The sequence below is a fragment of the Suillus plorans genome (genome assembly GCF_016647745.1).
Source record: "Suillus plorans strain S12 chromosome Unknown HD556scaffold_13, whole genome shotgun sequence".
NCBI lineage: Eukaryota > Fungi > Basidiomycota > Agaricomycetes > Boletales > Suillaceae > Suillus > Suillus plorans.
This window is the reverse complement of record NW_024537397.1, coordinates 363604-381396: the sequence shown is the minus strand read 5'-3', so window position 1 is coordinate 381396 and position 17793 is coordinate 363604. Positions and strand designations below refer to the sequence as shown.

The 17793-nt window shown below is 49.6% G+C and overlaps 4 protein-coding genes across 4 annotated transcripts; all 4 read right to left on the bottom strand.

Moving 5' to 3' along the window:
* Positions 1–1339: 1339 nt before the first annotated feature.
* HD556DRAFT_1189160 (uncharacterized protein) lies at positions 1340–2049 on the bottom strand (the record flags this gene model as incomplete). The annotated part of the gene is made up of 3 exons (XM_041296130.1): positions 1340–1576; positions 1629–1799; positions 1855–2049. Coding segments are annotated over 3 exons (603 nt in total), but the record flags the coding sequence as incomplete, so codon positions are not given.
* Positions 2050–3214: 1165 nt separating this feature from the next.
* Positions 3215–5648, bottom strand: HD556DRAFT_1266834 (uncharacterized protein; the record flags this gene model as incomplete). The annotated part of the gene is made up of 3 exons (XM_041299118.1): positions 3215–3851; positions 3921–4023; positions 5304–5648. 3 exons carry the CDS (start codon positions 5646–5648, stop codon positions 3667–3669), a joined length of 633 nt encoding a protein of 210 aa, XP_041163229.1. The 3' UTR covers positions 3215–3666.
* Positions 5649–10154: 4506 nt separating this feature from the next.
* Positions 10155–10450, bottom strand: HD556DRAFT_1351148 (uncharacterized protein; the record flags this gene model as incomplete). Its single annotated transcript, XM_041302377.1, has 1 exon — positions 10155–10450. A coding segment is annotated over exon 1 (224 nt), but the record flags the coding sequence as incomplete, so codon positions are not given.
* Positions 10451–10834: 384 nt separating this feature from the next.
* HD556DRAFT_1525575 (uncharacterized protein) lies at positions 10835–12072 on the bottom strand (the record flags this gene model as incomplete). Its single annotated transcript, XM_041309272.1, has 3 exons — positions 10835–11720; positions 11770–11858; positions 11918–12072. 3 exons carry the CDS (start codon positions 12070–12072, stop codon positions 10921–10923), a joined length of 1044 nt encoding a protein of 347 aa, XP_041163227.1. The 3' UTR covers positions 10835–10920.
* Between the last annotated feature and the right edge of the window lie 5721 nt (positions 12073–17793).

Below are 17793 nucleotides of genomic sequence, written 5' to 3'. Positions count from 1 at the left end.
TCGTGACCTGGGACTCGACAGTGTTCTAAATACCGAGTCCCTGACGCCCGATTCTATAATCACGAAAGATTCCATAATCACGAAAGATGAACCATGAAACACAGAATACTGACACATGCTATCTCCAATGCTCCGGATACCCTGACACCCAACACAGTTGCCGAGCTCCGGGTCACCGAACCCCGAACTCCGAAATTCGGGACTCGGGACTCAGGCTTCGGGACTCGGTGACCCGGAGCTCGGCAACTGTGTTGGGTGTCAGGGTATCCGGAGCATTGGAGATAGCATGTGTCAGTATTCTGCGTTTCATGGTTCATCTTTCGTGATTATGGAATCTTTCGTGATTATAGAATCGGGCGTCAGGGACTCGGTATTTAGAACACTGTCGAGTCCCAGGTCACGAGCTCCGAGTCCCGAGTCCCGAAACCCAGGTCCCGAGTCCCGAATTTCGGAGTTCGGGGTTCGGCAACCCGGAGCTCGGCAACTGTGTTGGGTGTCAGGGTATCCGGAACATTGGAGATCGCATGTGTCAGCCAAACATGAACCATGAAATGCAAAATACTGACACATGCTATCTCCAATGCTCCGCATACCCTGACACCCAACACAGTTGCCGAGCTCCGGGTCGCCGAACCCCGAACTCCGAAATTCGGGACTCGGGACCTGGGCTTCCGGGACTCGGTATTCAGAACAGTGTCGAGTCCCGAGTTCACAATGTCGGGGTTCAGGGTTTTGTCAAATGTGTACGGCAATAACAAATGTTAATTTGAGCATATTGATACATCTTCCCCCAGTCTCAAATATCAAGTGCTGAGGTCCGGGTGTCGGGACTCAGTACCCCGGCACTCGGGACTCCCATATGTCAAGTCCCGAGTTCCGATTATCGAATACCGAGGCTCGCATCCAAATTATTCAGTCCCATATATCACTTCGCAAATGCTCACAATTGAGTATTGAGGTCCAGATAACTATTGGTACATGGTATTCATTTGTTGGAATGTATATAGGTCACAATGCATGCTCTTTGTTTGATCTTTCACACACTGTATGGACCATCCACACTAGCCCATCCACATGATGGAACACCAGCGTAAATGTGAACAGAATCCCTCATATACCATGCCCAAGCAATCCGATCCCCTTCCACATCATAAACTCCATGTCTCACAATCCTTCCGGAAAACGCAATCATACAGCCGGAATTGTACTTGAACTCCAGCTGAAGGCTTGGCATTGTCATCCGAGCATTAGAATAGTTCCCCACGGTGGTGAGAATGTCGAAGCATTCAGCAATGGACAAATGGTCTCGATGATTTGGGGTTTCCCGATTGGAAATGATGGAGAGGGTGTTAAACACCGATGCCCAGTACTGCAGGGCCTCCGGCATCTGTGGCAGATCCTTGCTTACTGCTATATGTCCTAGGTTTGACAAGGTTCGCAACCCTGCCCAGTACTGCTCAGGATGCATGACTCTGAGTGCCGCGGACGCGATGGCTGCTGGCCTTGAAATGGCTTTGAGGATATTCTCGCAGGAAGGTCCCTTCAATGATGCAGATACCTCCGGATCGGACACATTCTTTGGGATTGGTGAGTATGACTGCCGGAATCACCATCTCATCAGATCCTACCTCGTGTCCCTGTTGAAACCATGCCGGAGATAAATTGATGCATCCGGGAGTTGCCCCAACATCTTCCGAGCCCCGGTTGAACCACTTTTGATTAGTTCGCCAATTGCCATCAGCCCTTACACTTTTTTCGAGGCTTGGAGCGAGCAAATTGGTGGCTTCCCTGATTTCCTTCTGTAGGTTCCATTTGATATTCAATATCCATTGAGTAACAATGTATATTACACACCTGGGTGGTGTCGGTCAGGGCGTCTGGGAGGTACCATGCGATGATGGCACCGGATGCATCGAGAATTGTGGCAGGTTCGTCGACCAACCTTTTGCCTTCATGGCCAGGAGGACACCTCTCAAGCAACCTAGCCTCTCTCTGTTCATTATGCCCGGTGTCCTTCGGGGAGATCAATTTGCTATATCTTGCAATATCCACCTGCATCTGAACTGTCATGCAGGAATTTGAATGATAAAACGAATTTTCCGAATCTGCAGGAAGACCCACTGGGATTTTTATATGCCTTTATGAGTACATCAGCCAAGCGATCGCACGCCATCACCAGATCAGTGTCTAGGTTGGGGGAAGGTATGACTGGGCCTCCTCCAGTCTTCTCTGCCTTGAATTTCTGTTCGGTATATTCCCCTGCTTCATAAGTCACAGTCAGGGCCCAAGTGCGCCAGATGTTTATACTATCAGGAGTGGAAGGGGAAGAACCGTTCATGCTGGATGTTAATCTTGGGAAATCAGACACTGAATGCTGAATGTCCGGACTTTGGTGTTAAAGGGGGTGGAGATAGAGAGGATCAGATAAGGGAGCCTGAGATAATTTTGGCTGTCAAAGATGTATTATTATCCATTGCTCAATGAAATACTACCTGATTGGAAGTGTGCTGGTCATCAGATATTCATTTGTCGACTCCCGGGTCCCGGAACTCGGAAGTCGGTACGGTTGACCCAAATTTGGGTGGTCGGAACTTGGCTTCTTGTAGGGAAACACAAGCCTCGCACCCCGGATTCCAAATTCTGCAAGACAACCTGTGCACCATCAAAGGCCATGTCAGGAGATCACCTGCTGCTCCGGGAACTCGGTAACTTTGATTTATTACCTCCTCTGAGTACGGTTGACTCACATTTTTGTGGTCGGAACTTGGCTTCTCGTAGGGCAACACAAGCTTCGCACCCCGGATTCCACATTCTGCAAGACAACCTACGCACCATCAAAGGCCATGTCAAGAGAGCACCTGCTGCTCTCTTCAGAAACATCTCAACTTCGGTTGGCCATTTAACACGGAAAGTATTAACTAAATTATGTGTTGAGTTCCGGGGCCCGGAACTCGGAACTCGGAGCTCGGTACAGTTGACTCAAATTCTGGTGGTCGGAACTTGGCTTCTCGTAGGGCAACACAAGCTTCGCACCCCGGATTCCACATTCTGCAAGACAACCTGTGCACCATCAAAGGCCATGTCAGGAGATCACCTGCTGCTCCGGGAACTTGGTAACTTTGATTTATTACCTCCTCTGATTTGGTTGATGTACAACTACCTCAGCTCCATCATGTCTACAATTATGATACACATGGGCCCACCCATCTATATTTTATACCACCCTCGGCCCACCCGTCTAATACAACATCCCATACAACACCCTCGGCCCACCCGTCTAATTAATATGCGTCTGGGCCCACCCGTCTAATACAATATTTTATAATACCCTCGGCCCACCCGTCTAATTTAATATGTGTCTGGGCCCACCCGTGAATGTGATAACAAGTACCTACCCATCTATCTCATACACATCTACCTTAATACACCCATCTGCATAATATCCAACTACCTCGGCCCACCCGTCTACCTAATATTCATGTACATCGGCCCACTCATCTACTCTATATATTCCCTGCATGGGCCCACCCGTCTCCATCGGGAATAATTTGCCTCCCGGCCCATCCGTCATAGTCGAGGATATTTTTATCATGGGCCCATGGTCCGCTGGCCCGTATCATACGGGATATTATGCATGTCCGTTCCCTCGTATTATACGGAGATAGGTCACTGTAATATGTGGGTGCTGGAGCTTAACCCAAACATTAGGGCTCGATCGACATATGCATGGCCGTTCCAGAATATACAAAGGGCCCACTGCTGGCTGGGATGAACGGGCACTATTCGGTAGGCTGATGCGATGTCGAATGTTGCTGCAACGCAGCCATCTGGTAGCGAGAGGATCAGGTCCACTGTGTCATTGAATGTGCCTGTCACAACCCAATAACAAATTAACGCTGGGCAGAGACTAGGACTCAAACACAAGATAAACCAAACAAGAAGATAGATTTGAGCAGGTACGTCTGGGCTGGTACAAGTAATGTACAGATGAGAGGTTTGAACTAAAGAACTACCGACTACAAACTAGCTACCTATCTACATATATTAAGTCGGAGACTGAAACTGAGTTCAAACTAACTACCAATCAAATAATAGGAAACGGTATCGTACGATTCTATATATAATTATGACATCATAACACGTGCCGCAGCAACCGACAGGTTCTGGAACATCGCATCAGGTTCACGGGGTATAAAGTTTAGTCCGGCATATTCCGATAAGTCACGTGACTCAGTCACGTGCTCGTTGGGTAATTCTACAATAGACGCAACCACAGGTGCATCCTCTTCTACATCTTCAACCATAAATACATTATTATGGACAGGCACTTTGTCTGAGCGTTTATAAGACTTAGAGTTCAGAAAAGAATAGTGATTCATATGAGGTACTCGTGATAGTGCCCCATTCTGTTGGGAAGCAGTCTGAGTTTACTCCAGCGTTGACTGAAGGAGTGTCTGGGTCATTGTGGGGGAAGGACATGTCTTGGACGAGCCTGAATTTTGTTGAGTTTGGTTTTGGTACTAGACCGAGCGGTGATGTTTGAAATGGGCCAATTAGAGATTCCAGCTCCGAGGGTGAGTATGCACGAGAGTAACATCCTGCACTCTGCTCGCTGATTATATATTGGTCTATGAAGTTGGTGTTGAGGTGGGAGGATGTGTGATTTTCGAAATATTAAGGTGGTGGCGGGCGTTCCAAGAACTCCTACGTCAAAACCGTTTCTGATGCTAGATACTATATGTGCCCAGTCTTCGTATATACCATATTTACAAAGGACTTCTTCGAGTTTTGTCGCGTTGAGTGGAGTGACTACCTGTCTAGGATCTAGACTGGGCAAATTTGCATAGACCGGCGCCATTGGAGGCGTCTCCGCAGATGCTGCACCCATGGTGGTTGACGCATGCGTTGGCGAAGCGGCAACTAGATGATCGCGCCCATCCAATACAAAAGATTTTTTCTCCTGGGGCTGCGAGTGCGTGGACACTTCTGGCTGAGGCTGCAATCTGTACGACTGGCTGGCCTGCGGTGGTGGACTCTGCTGTGCAGTCTCCTGGTAGGTGGTCTGCTCCTCCACACCGAAAGCACTGGAGTCTATTCTTCTTCTTCAGTGGTTGTTAGGCTAATAAAGACAACACAGCCAGCCTTTTGAGATGCGAAGAGCTGTGTTGGGCTGCCATCACAGGTTGTCTGAATAAAACACATGTTGCGATAATTGTTAAGGCTTTGTCGTCCAGCTGGGAAAGGTCGTGCTGAGGGTGCTGCGCTACCATTTCTCATTGCTGGATATCATATTCAACAGCCACATCCCAGGAGTGGGAGCGGCTTAGCCCCAAAACTACGCTGTGGTGTGCTTTCAATGCCACTGCACGTGCTATCCCATGGTAAAATTCTGTGCGCTCCTCTGCTGCCTCTGCTGCTCCAATCCAGTCTGACAGCGTGATGCTCCTTTCATTGCGGCGATCTAGGCCCTTGGCTGCTATTGCCCCAGCCGCTGTGATGGTGAAGGCTTCTTCACCATTCCTGACTGCTTGCCAGCGCGCTGTCGAAGTCAGCACACTGTAAGGTACGTATTTGAAGCCTTTGAATGTGTCGTCCACTTTGGGTGGGATGGCTGTTGGATGGGAACAGTCATTAGCCCTTGGTGTCATGATCAACAAAGCAAAGGACAATGGGATGGGTCTGGCGCACAGGACAGGATGCCTCGTCGTGGGCCTACAGCCTTTGTGCCGCTTGCAGCTCTGATTGCCCGGTCAGGCCTATTGCCCGTACTGAAGATGTGCTGCCTTTAGCAACTGAGCCTATTGCTCTGCAACCGTTGTTGCCGTACTCTGCATCAACGAGGGTGCCCCCTTTAACATATGTGAAAGTTTGTGTGCGACTCGCACAAAACTAGGGTCTTGAGGTTTGTAAGGGGGGGTGGAACTCACCGGCATCTAAGGGATTAGCCTTATAACCAGGTATTACGTCGGGAAGGGTGACCTTTGATTCATCCTTCTTCGCTGCCATTACAGCTGCCCTCACTCTCTCCACTTCCTCTGGCGATGCGAACAGAGTTGGGTTTGGTGCTGGAGGACTTGGGCCCAACGAGTGACTGTTCCTGCCTGCTTGCTCTTGCTTGAGCTGCAGAATCCGGGAGCGCAGCATCTCGAGCTCTGCATTTTGATTTGGCGCAGGTTGGGTAGGTGTTACCTCCGGACCTTGAGTTGGTCCAGCATTGGCTGATGGTCATTGCTTTGGTGCGGATTGCTTGGCTGCTGGTTTGGCTGCCTGCTTGGCTGCTTGCTTAGCTGCTGGAGCACCCGGGAGTGGTGTAAGTTGGATCGTCCCAGGTGCAGGTAAGTCCGAGCCTTCATTAGAGCCGATGCTGGCTAGTCTGGCTGACTGCCTTGTTGCTGCAGCTTTGGCACGAGCTGCGGACTGAGCCATGTCTAGTGTGCTATCAGATGGTCCAGCTTGGGTTTGGGGGTCTGACGGCCCAGATGGGAATTGTGCTTGGCCCTGGGCTGATGAGGGGCCTGGTAGCTGCAGGTTCAAGTGTTGGAAGGTCATTTTGAGTGACGAGTGAGCGTTGTGGTGAGCGATGGTGGTGAGAGCAAAGAACGAGTGTGATAGTAATGTGCTAAATGGAGAATAAAAACAAACGAAGGTAGTAGTCCGGTTCGAGATCTAACTAATGAATTCGAGTGCTAGCGCGACTTAGTGGTAAGGCAAAGTCAAGGTGTTCCGCTCAGTTGGACGCACGGTGCTGACTCTCTGGCAAGCTCCGAATCGGCACCTTACTCATGTATAGAGAGTGGATCGGACTTGGCAGGGTGAAGTCGAGGCTTGACGCAGTGAGACAACACTTGACACTGCATCTGAAAACCAACATAGATGAACGAATTAGAGGTAATGCAACAATATAGGACTGACGCGCAAGATGCATACTAGTAATATGAACGCAGAGGACAAGCACTGTAAATTTGGTGAGAGGTGAATACAGCACTATAGAGCCTGTACGCAGGCAGACACTCATATGTTGATCATTAACGATGATTCAAAGTGTTTGGAATGCGATATGAAGTTGTGCGAACATGATCTGTACATAAGAATTTGTTACAGTGCCGCGTCAATTTCACCTGGCCCTTTGCAGATGTATTACATAAGTAACGTTGATATTGGTTCTTGTTTGAAAATCATTTATCGTTTATCTTGTTGAATTTAGAGGCTGCTGACTAATGTAAATTATAGTGGTACTCAAAATAACTTTTGAAACCTTTTGAAAACTCGCTTAACACGCTCTGAATTCTCAGTTAAAGTTGGTTTCAACTCGCTCAAAACATGCTCGGCGCACGTCGGCACGAAGTCAGAGATTCAAACACTTATGATTTTTCAAAGTGTATGTTCATAGGGGAAAGTCGTACATAGAGTAAAAAAAGCAACCCATAGTAGATATACATCATATTTCAAATGTTAAAATTCATGAAAAAGAGGGAGCAGGAGCAGGAGCGAATTGCGAACTCCCAGCATAAGGTGTTTCAAGGGCATTTGCGTGATAAGGTATATGAGGGCCCGGAGAGTATGTATTGGCCATATTGTGAAGGCGCAGTACTGGAAGGAAGGTAGTGAATGCCGGAGGGACTAAATAAGTGCTGAGGGGAGGAGGACACATGAAAAAGATCTGCAGATGTAAGGTAAAGTGAAAGATGATGTTGTAGTTGTGGAGAGTACGGCTACCTTTGAGCTGCTTTCCAGGATGTTGCCGCCCCTCGAGCCTGGAGTTGAAGTGGATAATGGATCTTGAGTAGTGCTGCGCTCTTGTGGGCCCATACCGGTGCGGTAATGTTTGGCAGATAAGCCATAGTCGTTTCGCAGTTGCTCAGCAAGTTCCTCACACTCCGACTTCGAGAAGCCGTGCACAATGCCAGTATGGGTAGCATGCTGTGACTTGATGAAACCAGCAATGGCTTGAACCACCTTCTTTTTCGTGGATGGTTTAGGCTGTACTGCGGCATAGTACAGGTTGGGGCGGTTGAAAGACTGCATCAGGCATAAGGGGTCGCGTAAACCTAAGCGTGCCTTGAGCCGGCTGGATTGGAATGAGCGCAGAGTCGATCCCACAAGAAGGGGAGTGTAGAAGGTGTAGGGGGTAGTGAGGAACCAGCGGCTTGGCGGTAAAATTGAGCCGCTGTTGGTCATGTGTGGGACCGGCACTAGAATAGATTTCCTGTAAGATAAGGGTGAATATGTCAGCTGGAACTTACAGGAGGCAAAAAAAATACTTACCTTGGGTTGATGACACCTGAAAATTTGATGTCCTGCTCAGTGCTGTGTGTGAGCATTGAGGCTGGATGGTGAGGTCGATGATGGCATCAGCGTGCTCACTGCGAGACGAAACTTCGGAACTTTCCAAAATTTCAAACTCCGCCACAAACTACGTCACATATACACAAATGGATAGGAGTTTTGATTCCCTCGACTCCCCAATTGTGACCATGCCTCAACCATCCATCCGTAAAGAACTCCTGGCTATTGTAGACCAGGCCGAACTTTCCCTGGCCAAGCTACAGTACCAGGATATCCTGGATGATTGGTCTGACTTTGAGAGCGATTCTGACTCCGAGGACTCCCTTTCCACTACTTCGGATGATGATAATTCAATCAATCTATCTTTTAGCTCGCCTTCCCCCCCCTCCCCCCTCTCCCCTATGACAGGGGCTTCAGATTCTTCCAGTGATGGTTCTATATCCTCTGATGACATTGCTGTGCCTTACGACCGCCTCCGTGACACCATTAATGCTCTTTGTGATGAGGTTAAGAGGGCTCGTGTACTCCATAAGCCCAATGAGCCTCCCCCATGAGCACCTCAGCTTCACATGTTGGTTCATCACGAAGAACACCGCCCTCACTTATTTCGGCAAAAACTCCGTGTTAACCCCGAGATCTTCAATGACATCCTCGATTTTATCTCTGATCATCCCATCTTCCAAAATCAGTCCAACAATCTTCAGCTCCCTGTCTCCATTCAACTTGCCATTTTTTTGAATCGAGCCGGCCACTATGGAAATGCTATTACTCTTGAAGATGTCGCTCAATGGGCAGGCGTGAGTGTTGGGTCTGTGGTTAATTGCACTAATCGTGTGATGATTGCGGTGCTTGATGCTCATGATCAGTTTATCTGCTTCCCAGCGGATAATTCTGAGGATGCTGACTTGGCTCGCAAATTTGCTGAGTCATGTACCTGCCCAGAGTGGAAGGGTGGCTTTCTAGCCATTGATGGCTCAACTATGAATCTTTTCACCAAACCTGGTTACTTCGGTGAGACATTTTATGATAGGAAATCTAAATATTCCCTTGGCTGTCAGGTATTTTTTTAAAAATCTTCATGTGCAAAAATTGATTTAATTCTAGGCAGTCATTTTGCCCCATAACCTTCTCATTGTGGATTATTCTCTGGGTCATCCTGGGAGTGTCCATGATGCATTCGCTTTTCGATCTACCCGTCTCTATGAAGAGCATGCTGACCTTCTACCTGATGGTCATTGGGTGTGGGCTGACAGTGCATATCCATTGGAGCCATGGTGCATTGCCCCTTTCAAGAAGCCTCGCAATGGGCAGTTGACTAAGGACCAGAAGACATTTAATTATCATCTCTCTAAGGTATTTTTTTTTTGAGGTTTATATTTCAGTAAATTGAATTTTTTTAGATCCGTGTTTGTGTTGAACACACATTCGCTGTTTTGAAGGGACGGTTCCAGTTTCTTCGAGAGCTCCGGTTCAGAATTCAGGCTGAGAAAGACCTTGAGTTCGCCGTGCAGTGGATCAAGTGCTGCATTATCCTACACAACATGATCATTCGCTTTGAAATCGAGCATCGCAAGAGGGATGGAACATACGAGAGTTCTCTAAAGTGGGCTCGTGCTGAGGGGGAAGATTTCATTGATCGAGAAGTTGAGGGTCCAGATGGTGAAGAAGTTGTTGGGGACAGGACTTATGAAGGCACTCCAGGTCAAGCTGCTCGTGCAAGGCTGATGAATGCACTCTTTGACAGTCCTCACTCAAATGCACACCATAGGGAAGGATGATTCACCACAATGTTTGATTGAACATGTACTACCACTTAAACACCTGTACAACAAATGTATGTAGCTATGTAAATATCAATCAAGAAAGTACCAACAATTACAACACCAAAAACATGTGCATGCAATGGAAAAAAAACATAAGGATGTAAACAAACATACAGCAACAAATGACATAGTGACAACAGATAGATGAGCGACGATGAGATGATAATGAGATAACGAGACGACAACGACAACAACGACAACAAGACGACAACAACAAGACGATGATGATGACGACGACGGAGACGGAGACGACGACACAACGAAAAAAAGACTCATCCAGCTCCTCCATCTGATGAGGCCTTGCCAGCCTGCATCATTTGGTGGTACTGGATTTTGAGTCGAAGAGTCTCTGCCTCTTTCTCGAGCACCAACGAATGTGCTTCGTGGACTCGGATATCCGTCTCGCAAAGGCGAATTTTGGCGTCTTTGGTCTGCTGCAGCCGCTGATGGCTTACAGTGGCTTGGGAGGCCTCATGTTCGCGGTTAGTGCAAAGCCACTCGTACTTCTTGACGTCGCGATTGTGCTCGCTCTTCGCGTCGAGCTTCGCGAGGAAGCGCTGGTGCTTGCTGTCGTGGCGGGACATGGCATCAGAGTGCATACTCTGGATCTCATCCTTCATCTGGTCCACCTGTTCCATTACGTCCGATTTCGCTTTTTTCTTCTTCAAACTGCCGGTGCTGGTTGGGAGTGACGTCTGGGGAGTTGGGGACACAAAGTAGTCTGACGTCGAGGTAGTATTTCATGTCGTCGACGAAGGCGTTGATGTGCTCCGCAACATCTCTGATGGTCGTTTGCGTCATCCCCCACGGCTCAATGGCTTCTGTAAGCCGAATGCTGAGCGGTTGTTATAGGAAGATGCCGGGATTTTGCAGGCCTGTGGAATGGTTCTGGAGCGTTAGGAGGGGGCGATGGTGACGAGGGAAGCTGCTGTTTCTTCCCTGCAACACGGGAAGAGCTACTGGTCGTCTCGTCGACCATCATATCATCATCTTCAAAATAATCTCCAAGTGGGGCATCAAATGGTCCGCTAATGTCTTGATCGAAGTTGTCGTCCTCGGCGTTATGATTGTCGAGGGCGTCTTTTGGTGTCGGGAGACCGGGAAGGTGGAATTGGGGGAATGTATTGTAAGGGACGGTATGGGAGGGAGCAGGAGCAGGAGCCGAAGTGAAGGGAGCAGGAGCAGGAGTGAAGGGAGCAGGAGCAGGAGTGAGGGGAGCAGGAGCAGGAGTGAAGGGAGCAGCAGCAGGAGTGAGGGGAGCAGGAGCCGAAGTGAGAGCAGGAGCAGGAGCGAATTGCGAACTCCCAGCGTGAGGTGTTTCAATGGTATTTGTGTGATGAGGTATATGAGGGCCAGGAGAGTATGCTTGGCCATAATGTGAAGGCGCAGTACTGGAAGGTGAGGGATATGTGGGAGCGTGAGGTGACCATTGCGAAGTATTGCCGAAGTGTGTGGGGGGACCAGCCCCACCACGTGATTGAACAAGTGAATATAGCGCGCTGGCGTGATCAACGCCCGGCTTTGAGGAGTGGGTTACTGCAGCCATGGACAGATTAGAATGCCAAATTGCATCTAATTCCGTGTACCATGGCAGCTCCGAAAGTGCTGCATCTACGATGATCAATTGATTGAGAACTAAAAAATTGAGACAGGGACTCACCTAATAGATTCTTTGCTTGGGTCCCTTCAGCCGGCATCACACCAGCGCCGGTGCTGCTAAATGTCGCCTTAAGTTTCTTGTATTTACCCCTAAGACTGCACAAATTTTAGTATTTTGATGAACGGAACAAAAAAATAAAACAATGTACCTTCCAATACGGTTGCCAACTGCGTCGCGGAATTTTTTGGGATTGATGGTGTATGCGGCACCATACTTAGGGTGGCCTGCAAATAAGAGCTTGGCGATATTCTGGTAGATTTGGCCTTTATCCGACCCCGATGGATGGTCGTCAACAGCGGCCATTGCTTTTTTCCCATCAGAGTAAAATAGGACCCTACAATCAGCAGCTTGAGTCGTCAGGTAATTTACCAATGTATCAGTCAGAGTGCAGTCGCTTTGCCACTGAATAGCTAGTTGTGGTCCAGATGATTCTTTGGGCGGTCCTCGAGAGGTTGATGCATCGTCCATTGCCCTCGAGTCTGTTAAGTCTAGACACAGTAAACACCTCAGTCTCGATGGAACAGACTGATATTAAGTACCTAGACACAGTAAACACTAGTACAGATATGCGTTAGTGTCTAGTTACTGTGGCGAGATAATAAAATGAACGTACCCTCAGTCTCGATGGAACAGACTGAGGGGAAAGACGATACAAAGACAAACGATAATATATGGTTCGGTTTGGAATCCTATCAATTGCACTCCGCGTCGCGTCGTCATGTGCACTCGTGCACCAATACTCCTCCTCAACGCGACAAGCACTCCTCCTCGAATGAATCACCGTAGGCCCAAACAATTGCGGAGACGCTCATAATCTTTCCTTGGTAGAGCTTTAGTGAATATGTCTGCGATGTTATCTTTGGAGCGGACGTAGTGCAATTTGAGCTGGCGACATGATACGCGTTCCCGGATAGAATGATGTGCCAAGTCGATGTGTTTGACACGAGCGTGGAAAGAGGAGTCCTCGGTGAGGACAATCGCGCCATTGTTGTCGCACATCAGCGGGGATGCAGTTGCCTGTGGGAATTCGATCTCATTGAGCAGCATGTGTAACCAGGCTATTTCTTTGCCTGCCTCCGATGCTGCAACATATTCAGCCTCGCAGGTTGACAATGCGACTGTCTTTTGCTGACGTGCACTCCAGGTAACAAAGCCACTGCCAAGGGAACAACAGTAACCACTGACAGAACGGCGTGTGTCAATGCAGCTGCCGAGATCGCTGTCGGTGTATGCAATGAGGCGAGCAGTGTGTTCACCGCCAAGGACAAGACAGAAGTCGCGGGTCCCCTTGAGATAACGGACAACGCATTTTGCAGCCTCCCAATGAACTCGGCCATAGGAGTCGAGGAATTTGCATAGTTGTTGGACTGCATAGGAGATATCTGGGCGAGTACCAATAGCCAGGTACATGAGAGATCCGACTAGGGAACGATAAGGCGTACGTTGCATGAGTTCGCGTTCAGTGTCATTGCGAGGGGAATGGTCTTGGCGGGATAGGTGGAGGCCTGGTTCCATAGGAACAGAGACGGGCACCGCATCCTTGAGGCCAAACTGGGAGACAATACGATCAATGAGAGCGGTCTGAGATAGAGAAATTGTGCGAAGGACTCGGTCACGAGCGATGCCGATACCTAGACAGAAGTGGGCGTCTCCGAGTTCAGAGACTTGCCACTTGGTCTTGATTTGAGTCTTAAAATCTGAGATAACACCCTTTGAGCTGCCTACGGTGAAGAAGTCGTCAACATGAACGGCGACGAGGAGTATGCCGGCGCTATTACGACGGTAGTAGATGCAGTGCTCGCTTTTAAGTCGGACAAAACCCCAAGCGAGCATAGCCTCATTAAGAGTGCGATTCCAGATGAGACCGCCTTGTTTCATCCCATATAGTCCTTTCTGTAGCTCCCAGACGTGGTTCTCGTATCCCGGTTCCACGAAACCCTCGGGTTGTTCCATGTAGCAGACCTCATCGGAGTCTAGAAGACCGTAGAGAAAAGCCGTCTTGATGTCAAGTTGCTCGATTTCCCAATCGAGGGCAGCGCCAATGTGTGCTAAGATCCGGAAAGACTCCAGGCGGGCTGTAGGTGCAGACGTCTTCGTATAATCTTGTCCCCAGACTGCGGAATAGCCACGGCACACATAGCGTGCTTTAAAACGCACAGGATCCCCATTTTGGTCACGTTTGAGCTTGAAAACGGGGCGACCTTTCATGATCTTTCGGCCGGTGGGTACTGTAGAACGGGGTACGAGCTTGTAGACACCTAGATCGCGCAGGGAGTCAAACTCAGCACGCATCGCCTGAGTCCATTCAGTTGCGTGTGCAGAGTTCATTGCCTCAGTGTAAGTGACAGGATCAGAAGGATGTTCGTTGTCGAAGTCATCTGGGATGGCTGCAAAGGCCTCAGTCAGATGCGCCAACTCAGCTTCCAGGTCGGCAATGTCCTCATGAGCAAGCGCCGCCAGTGCAGATTCGTCAGATTCATGCACTGTCGGTAGGGTACGAAGTCGATCAGCAGAGGCCAATGAGGACAGAGCATTGCGTTGAGTCGCATTAGTGTAAGGAATACCTTCTGCTGTGCAACGGCGCTCAGACAGCACGGGTGTTCGAGTGGACCGACGAGGTAAGTCAGTAGCAGGGGGATTGGGGGCTGGTCCTGGGTTAGGTGGGAGGATAGGTGACGCAGCAGAGGGAAGGATCTCCTCATCTGGGGTGTCAGTGACGGAGGCACGTTGCGAAAGAGCAAGCGGGACAGAAGCATTCTCGATAGTTACACCAGGGTGGAGTGGGGTATCAGCAGAATTGTGTGATTCAATAAATGATACATGATAAGAGACGAATACTTTGCGGGATTCCCGATGATAACAACGATAAGCCTTGGAGTTGAGGGAATAGCCAATAAGCACGCATTCAACTGATCGTTCATAGACCTTCGGATTGTGTCGGTTCTGTATCAGAACAAAAGCACGGCAGCCGATTTCACGGAGATGGGTAAGGTCTGGTTTCTGATCGTACCATCGTTCGTAGGGGGTGTGGCCAGCTTGGGAGGAGACCGGGGTGCGATTAGACAGGTAACAAGCAGTTAAAACAAACTCATCCCATCGATTCACAGGGACTCCACTAGCGATACGCATGGCACGTGCTTTACCCATTAAGGTGCGATGCAAACGTTCAACTCTACCATTTTGCGCCGAGGTATATGGCGCTGTGAACTGATGTTGAGTACCACGCGAGAGGAGCCACTCTCGCATGGCCTCAGACTTGAGCTCGCCATTGTCTGATCGGTATATACCGACCTTCAGGTTGGTTTCGAGCTCACGAGCCTTCTCCCAAGCATGAAGTGCAGGGAAGGCGTCAGATTTAGCCGAAAGAGCGATTGACCATGCGTAGGACGAAAAATCGTCAATGATGTCCATCATGTACTTATTGCCTGCTGCTGATACAGTGTCCGGATGCTCCATGAGATCCACATGTACAACTCCTAACCTTCTAGTAGCCCTTTCCCCAACACGAACTTTTGGAACACTAGACTTGGTCTGCTTTCCAAGAATGCAAGCATCACAAATGGGAGGTTCGGTAGAAAGGGTAATAGGCATACCGGTGGCGTTACCAGAGCGCGCGAGGTCATAGACAGCACGGTAGTTTGCGTGACCAAGACGGTGGTGCCAGGATTGTAGGGTGGGGAGGCGCTGCGCCAGGAAGGCGTGATCTGCAGAGAGCTGCCCACCAGATAGGGCATATAGGCGACGGGATGTGAGGGTACCGGAGAGCATGTGTGTGCCACTGCGGGCCTGGACCCAACAGCTGGTAGCATCAAAAGAGGCGACACAGCGGTGTGCGCTACAAAGACTCGACACGGAGATGAGTCGTATGGTAGCTGTTACAACAACGTACACGAGTCCCCTTGCCACCATGCCCTCTGCCACCTGCACGGCTACAGACGATACCCGGGCCTCACATGCCCTTGATAGAAGAACACGGGATAGAACACAGGACCGATTATAGAAGAGAACTCCGGAAGATGCCGGATTAGATAAGCGGTCTGGACCGCCTATGACGACATAGGTCTAGAAGACCTATTCATGTTATCAAGATAGAAGGCAAGCCTCGTGTTGCCTCGTGTACTGATAGAAGGACGCCTCGTGCTCCTTATCCTAGATAGAAGCCTGCCTCATGGACGCTATCTCTGACTCGACAGATAAGCAGATTAGAACCCAGCTTCAAGCTGAGCTTAGACACGATAGAGTAGCCTTATATAAGGTCGACGATTAAAGTAGATGTTCCTTACTTTAATCCTACTTGGTTTTCCCTTGAAACCTCCTGTCTCGCATAAAGCTACCTTGCTTGACTTCAGGCTCGTACCTTCGGAAGCTTGTCTCAACGACCACGAACCTTCCGTCTGTAATCGCTATCATCGCCCCACAAGGCGTACGCAACTTCTGCTCTTCTGTGGAAGCCGACAGTACTCAGCATCCTGAAAGCCGTCTTCTCGGCCTTTGCTGTTTAGCCCATCCAAGTACGAACACGACTTAGTGTCGTAACAGTAGCAGCCGGGATAAAAAGGACATGGTCGAGCGTGAGATGGATCCCTTTAGCTACAACGAGTCGGAGTGTGCCAACGCCGATGGCTTGAATGGAGGACCCCCCAACGCCACTGACGGTGCGGGGGGAATAGGACGCAGACTAAAGAAATCGGATTCGGCATTGCTGATATGAACAGAAGCTCCACTGTCGAGGAAGAAAGGGACGATAGAGGGATCCACGATCGTGCGCTGGCGTTGGTTGGGCGCCTTGTAGGTAATGCCCGCAAAGTCAACTGGTTGGCTGTGCTGACGCCAGTCGATGCTAGTCTGCAAAGTGTCTAGTGCGGAGTAAAGCGCCGTGAATTCATCATCGTCCACTTCAGAGACCTCACGAATGAAGGCAGGGGTGAGAGTATCATAGGCGAGTCCAGTGAATTCACGTGACACTGTGTCAGTGGGAGCAGGAGGTGACGAAGCAGAGGTAGCAGAAGGGGAGGCAATATAGATGGCTTCATGAGTCTCACCATCAAGGATGTATGCGTGCCCCCCAATGTCATAACGTACACCACCTGGATTACCCGTAGACGCGGGCTTGGTGGCGGGCTTCGCAGTAGCTCCTCCTTTGCTAGTATTGGCTCCCCGGGCAGCGCGTTTTCGAGCAAGTACCTCTTCTCGTTTCCCTTCCATGCTGCCGCCTTTGGCGAAACAGTCTTTGGCGAGATGCCCCCAACTGTTGCAATTGGTGCAGCAGAAGGAATGTCCTTGACGCCCGCATTCTGTGCAGGTCTTGGACCGCCCACCAGAGGTATTTCCACTGCCCTTACCATTAGCAAGTAATGCGACATCCCCCCCTTTGCTCCTCTCGGTATCGAGGAGTTGTTGCTCGACATCCAGACGGGCACGGATATTGGAAGGGCCGTAAGCGCTAACAGTGGCGCTCGTGGAAGTACTGGTGGACAGAGCATCAGCGATATGATTCCGAACATGCAGGAGGTCATCTGTCATAGCGTTAAGCATCATTATGGTGATGAAGTCCTCCTCCTTAGGTATCCCGATGGTGTAGATACGCCTGACCAGTTCACTGAGTTGGGTGCTGGTAGTAGAGAGGCGTTCGGAACGACGGTATCGGATCGCTAAAGCTTGTTGTATGAGGAGGATTTGGGCGATAGGGCCAACCTTCTCATGACGGGACTTCAGCGCATTCCAGGCTAAATACGCATTAGTGAAAGGGCGAAGGAATTCTTGTTCCTCAGAACTGGAACGTGTGCGTAACACTGCGATGATACAAAGGTTGTTGAGGTCCCAGTGGGATGCGCTCGCCGGATCGGCAGATGGGTCGGGACGCATGATGAGCCCGAGGATATATCCGCCTCCGTGTTTCAAAAGGAGGTAATTCTGCATTTTGTCGGACCAGATCCCCCAGTTATTCGTTCCGCGGTCTAATACCTCGATCTTTTCCAAATCAGTCTGACTAAGAGTTATAGCCGTGACAGCAGGCATGACCGG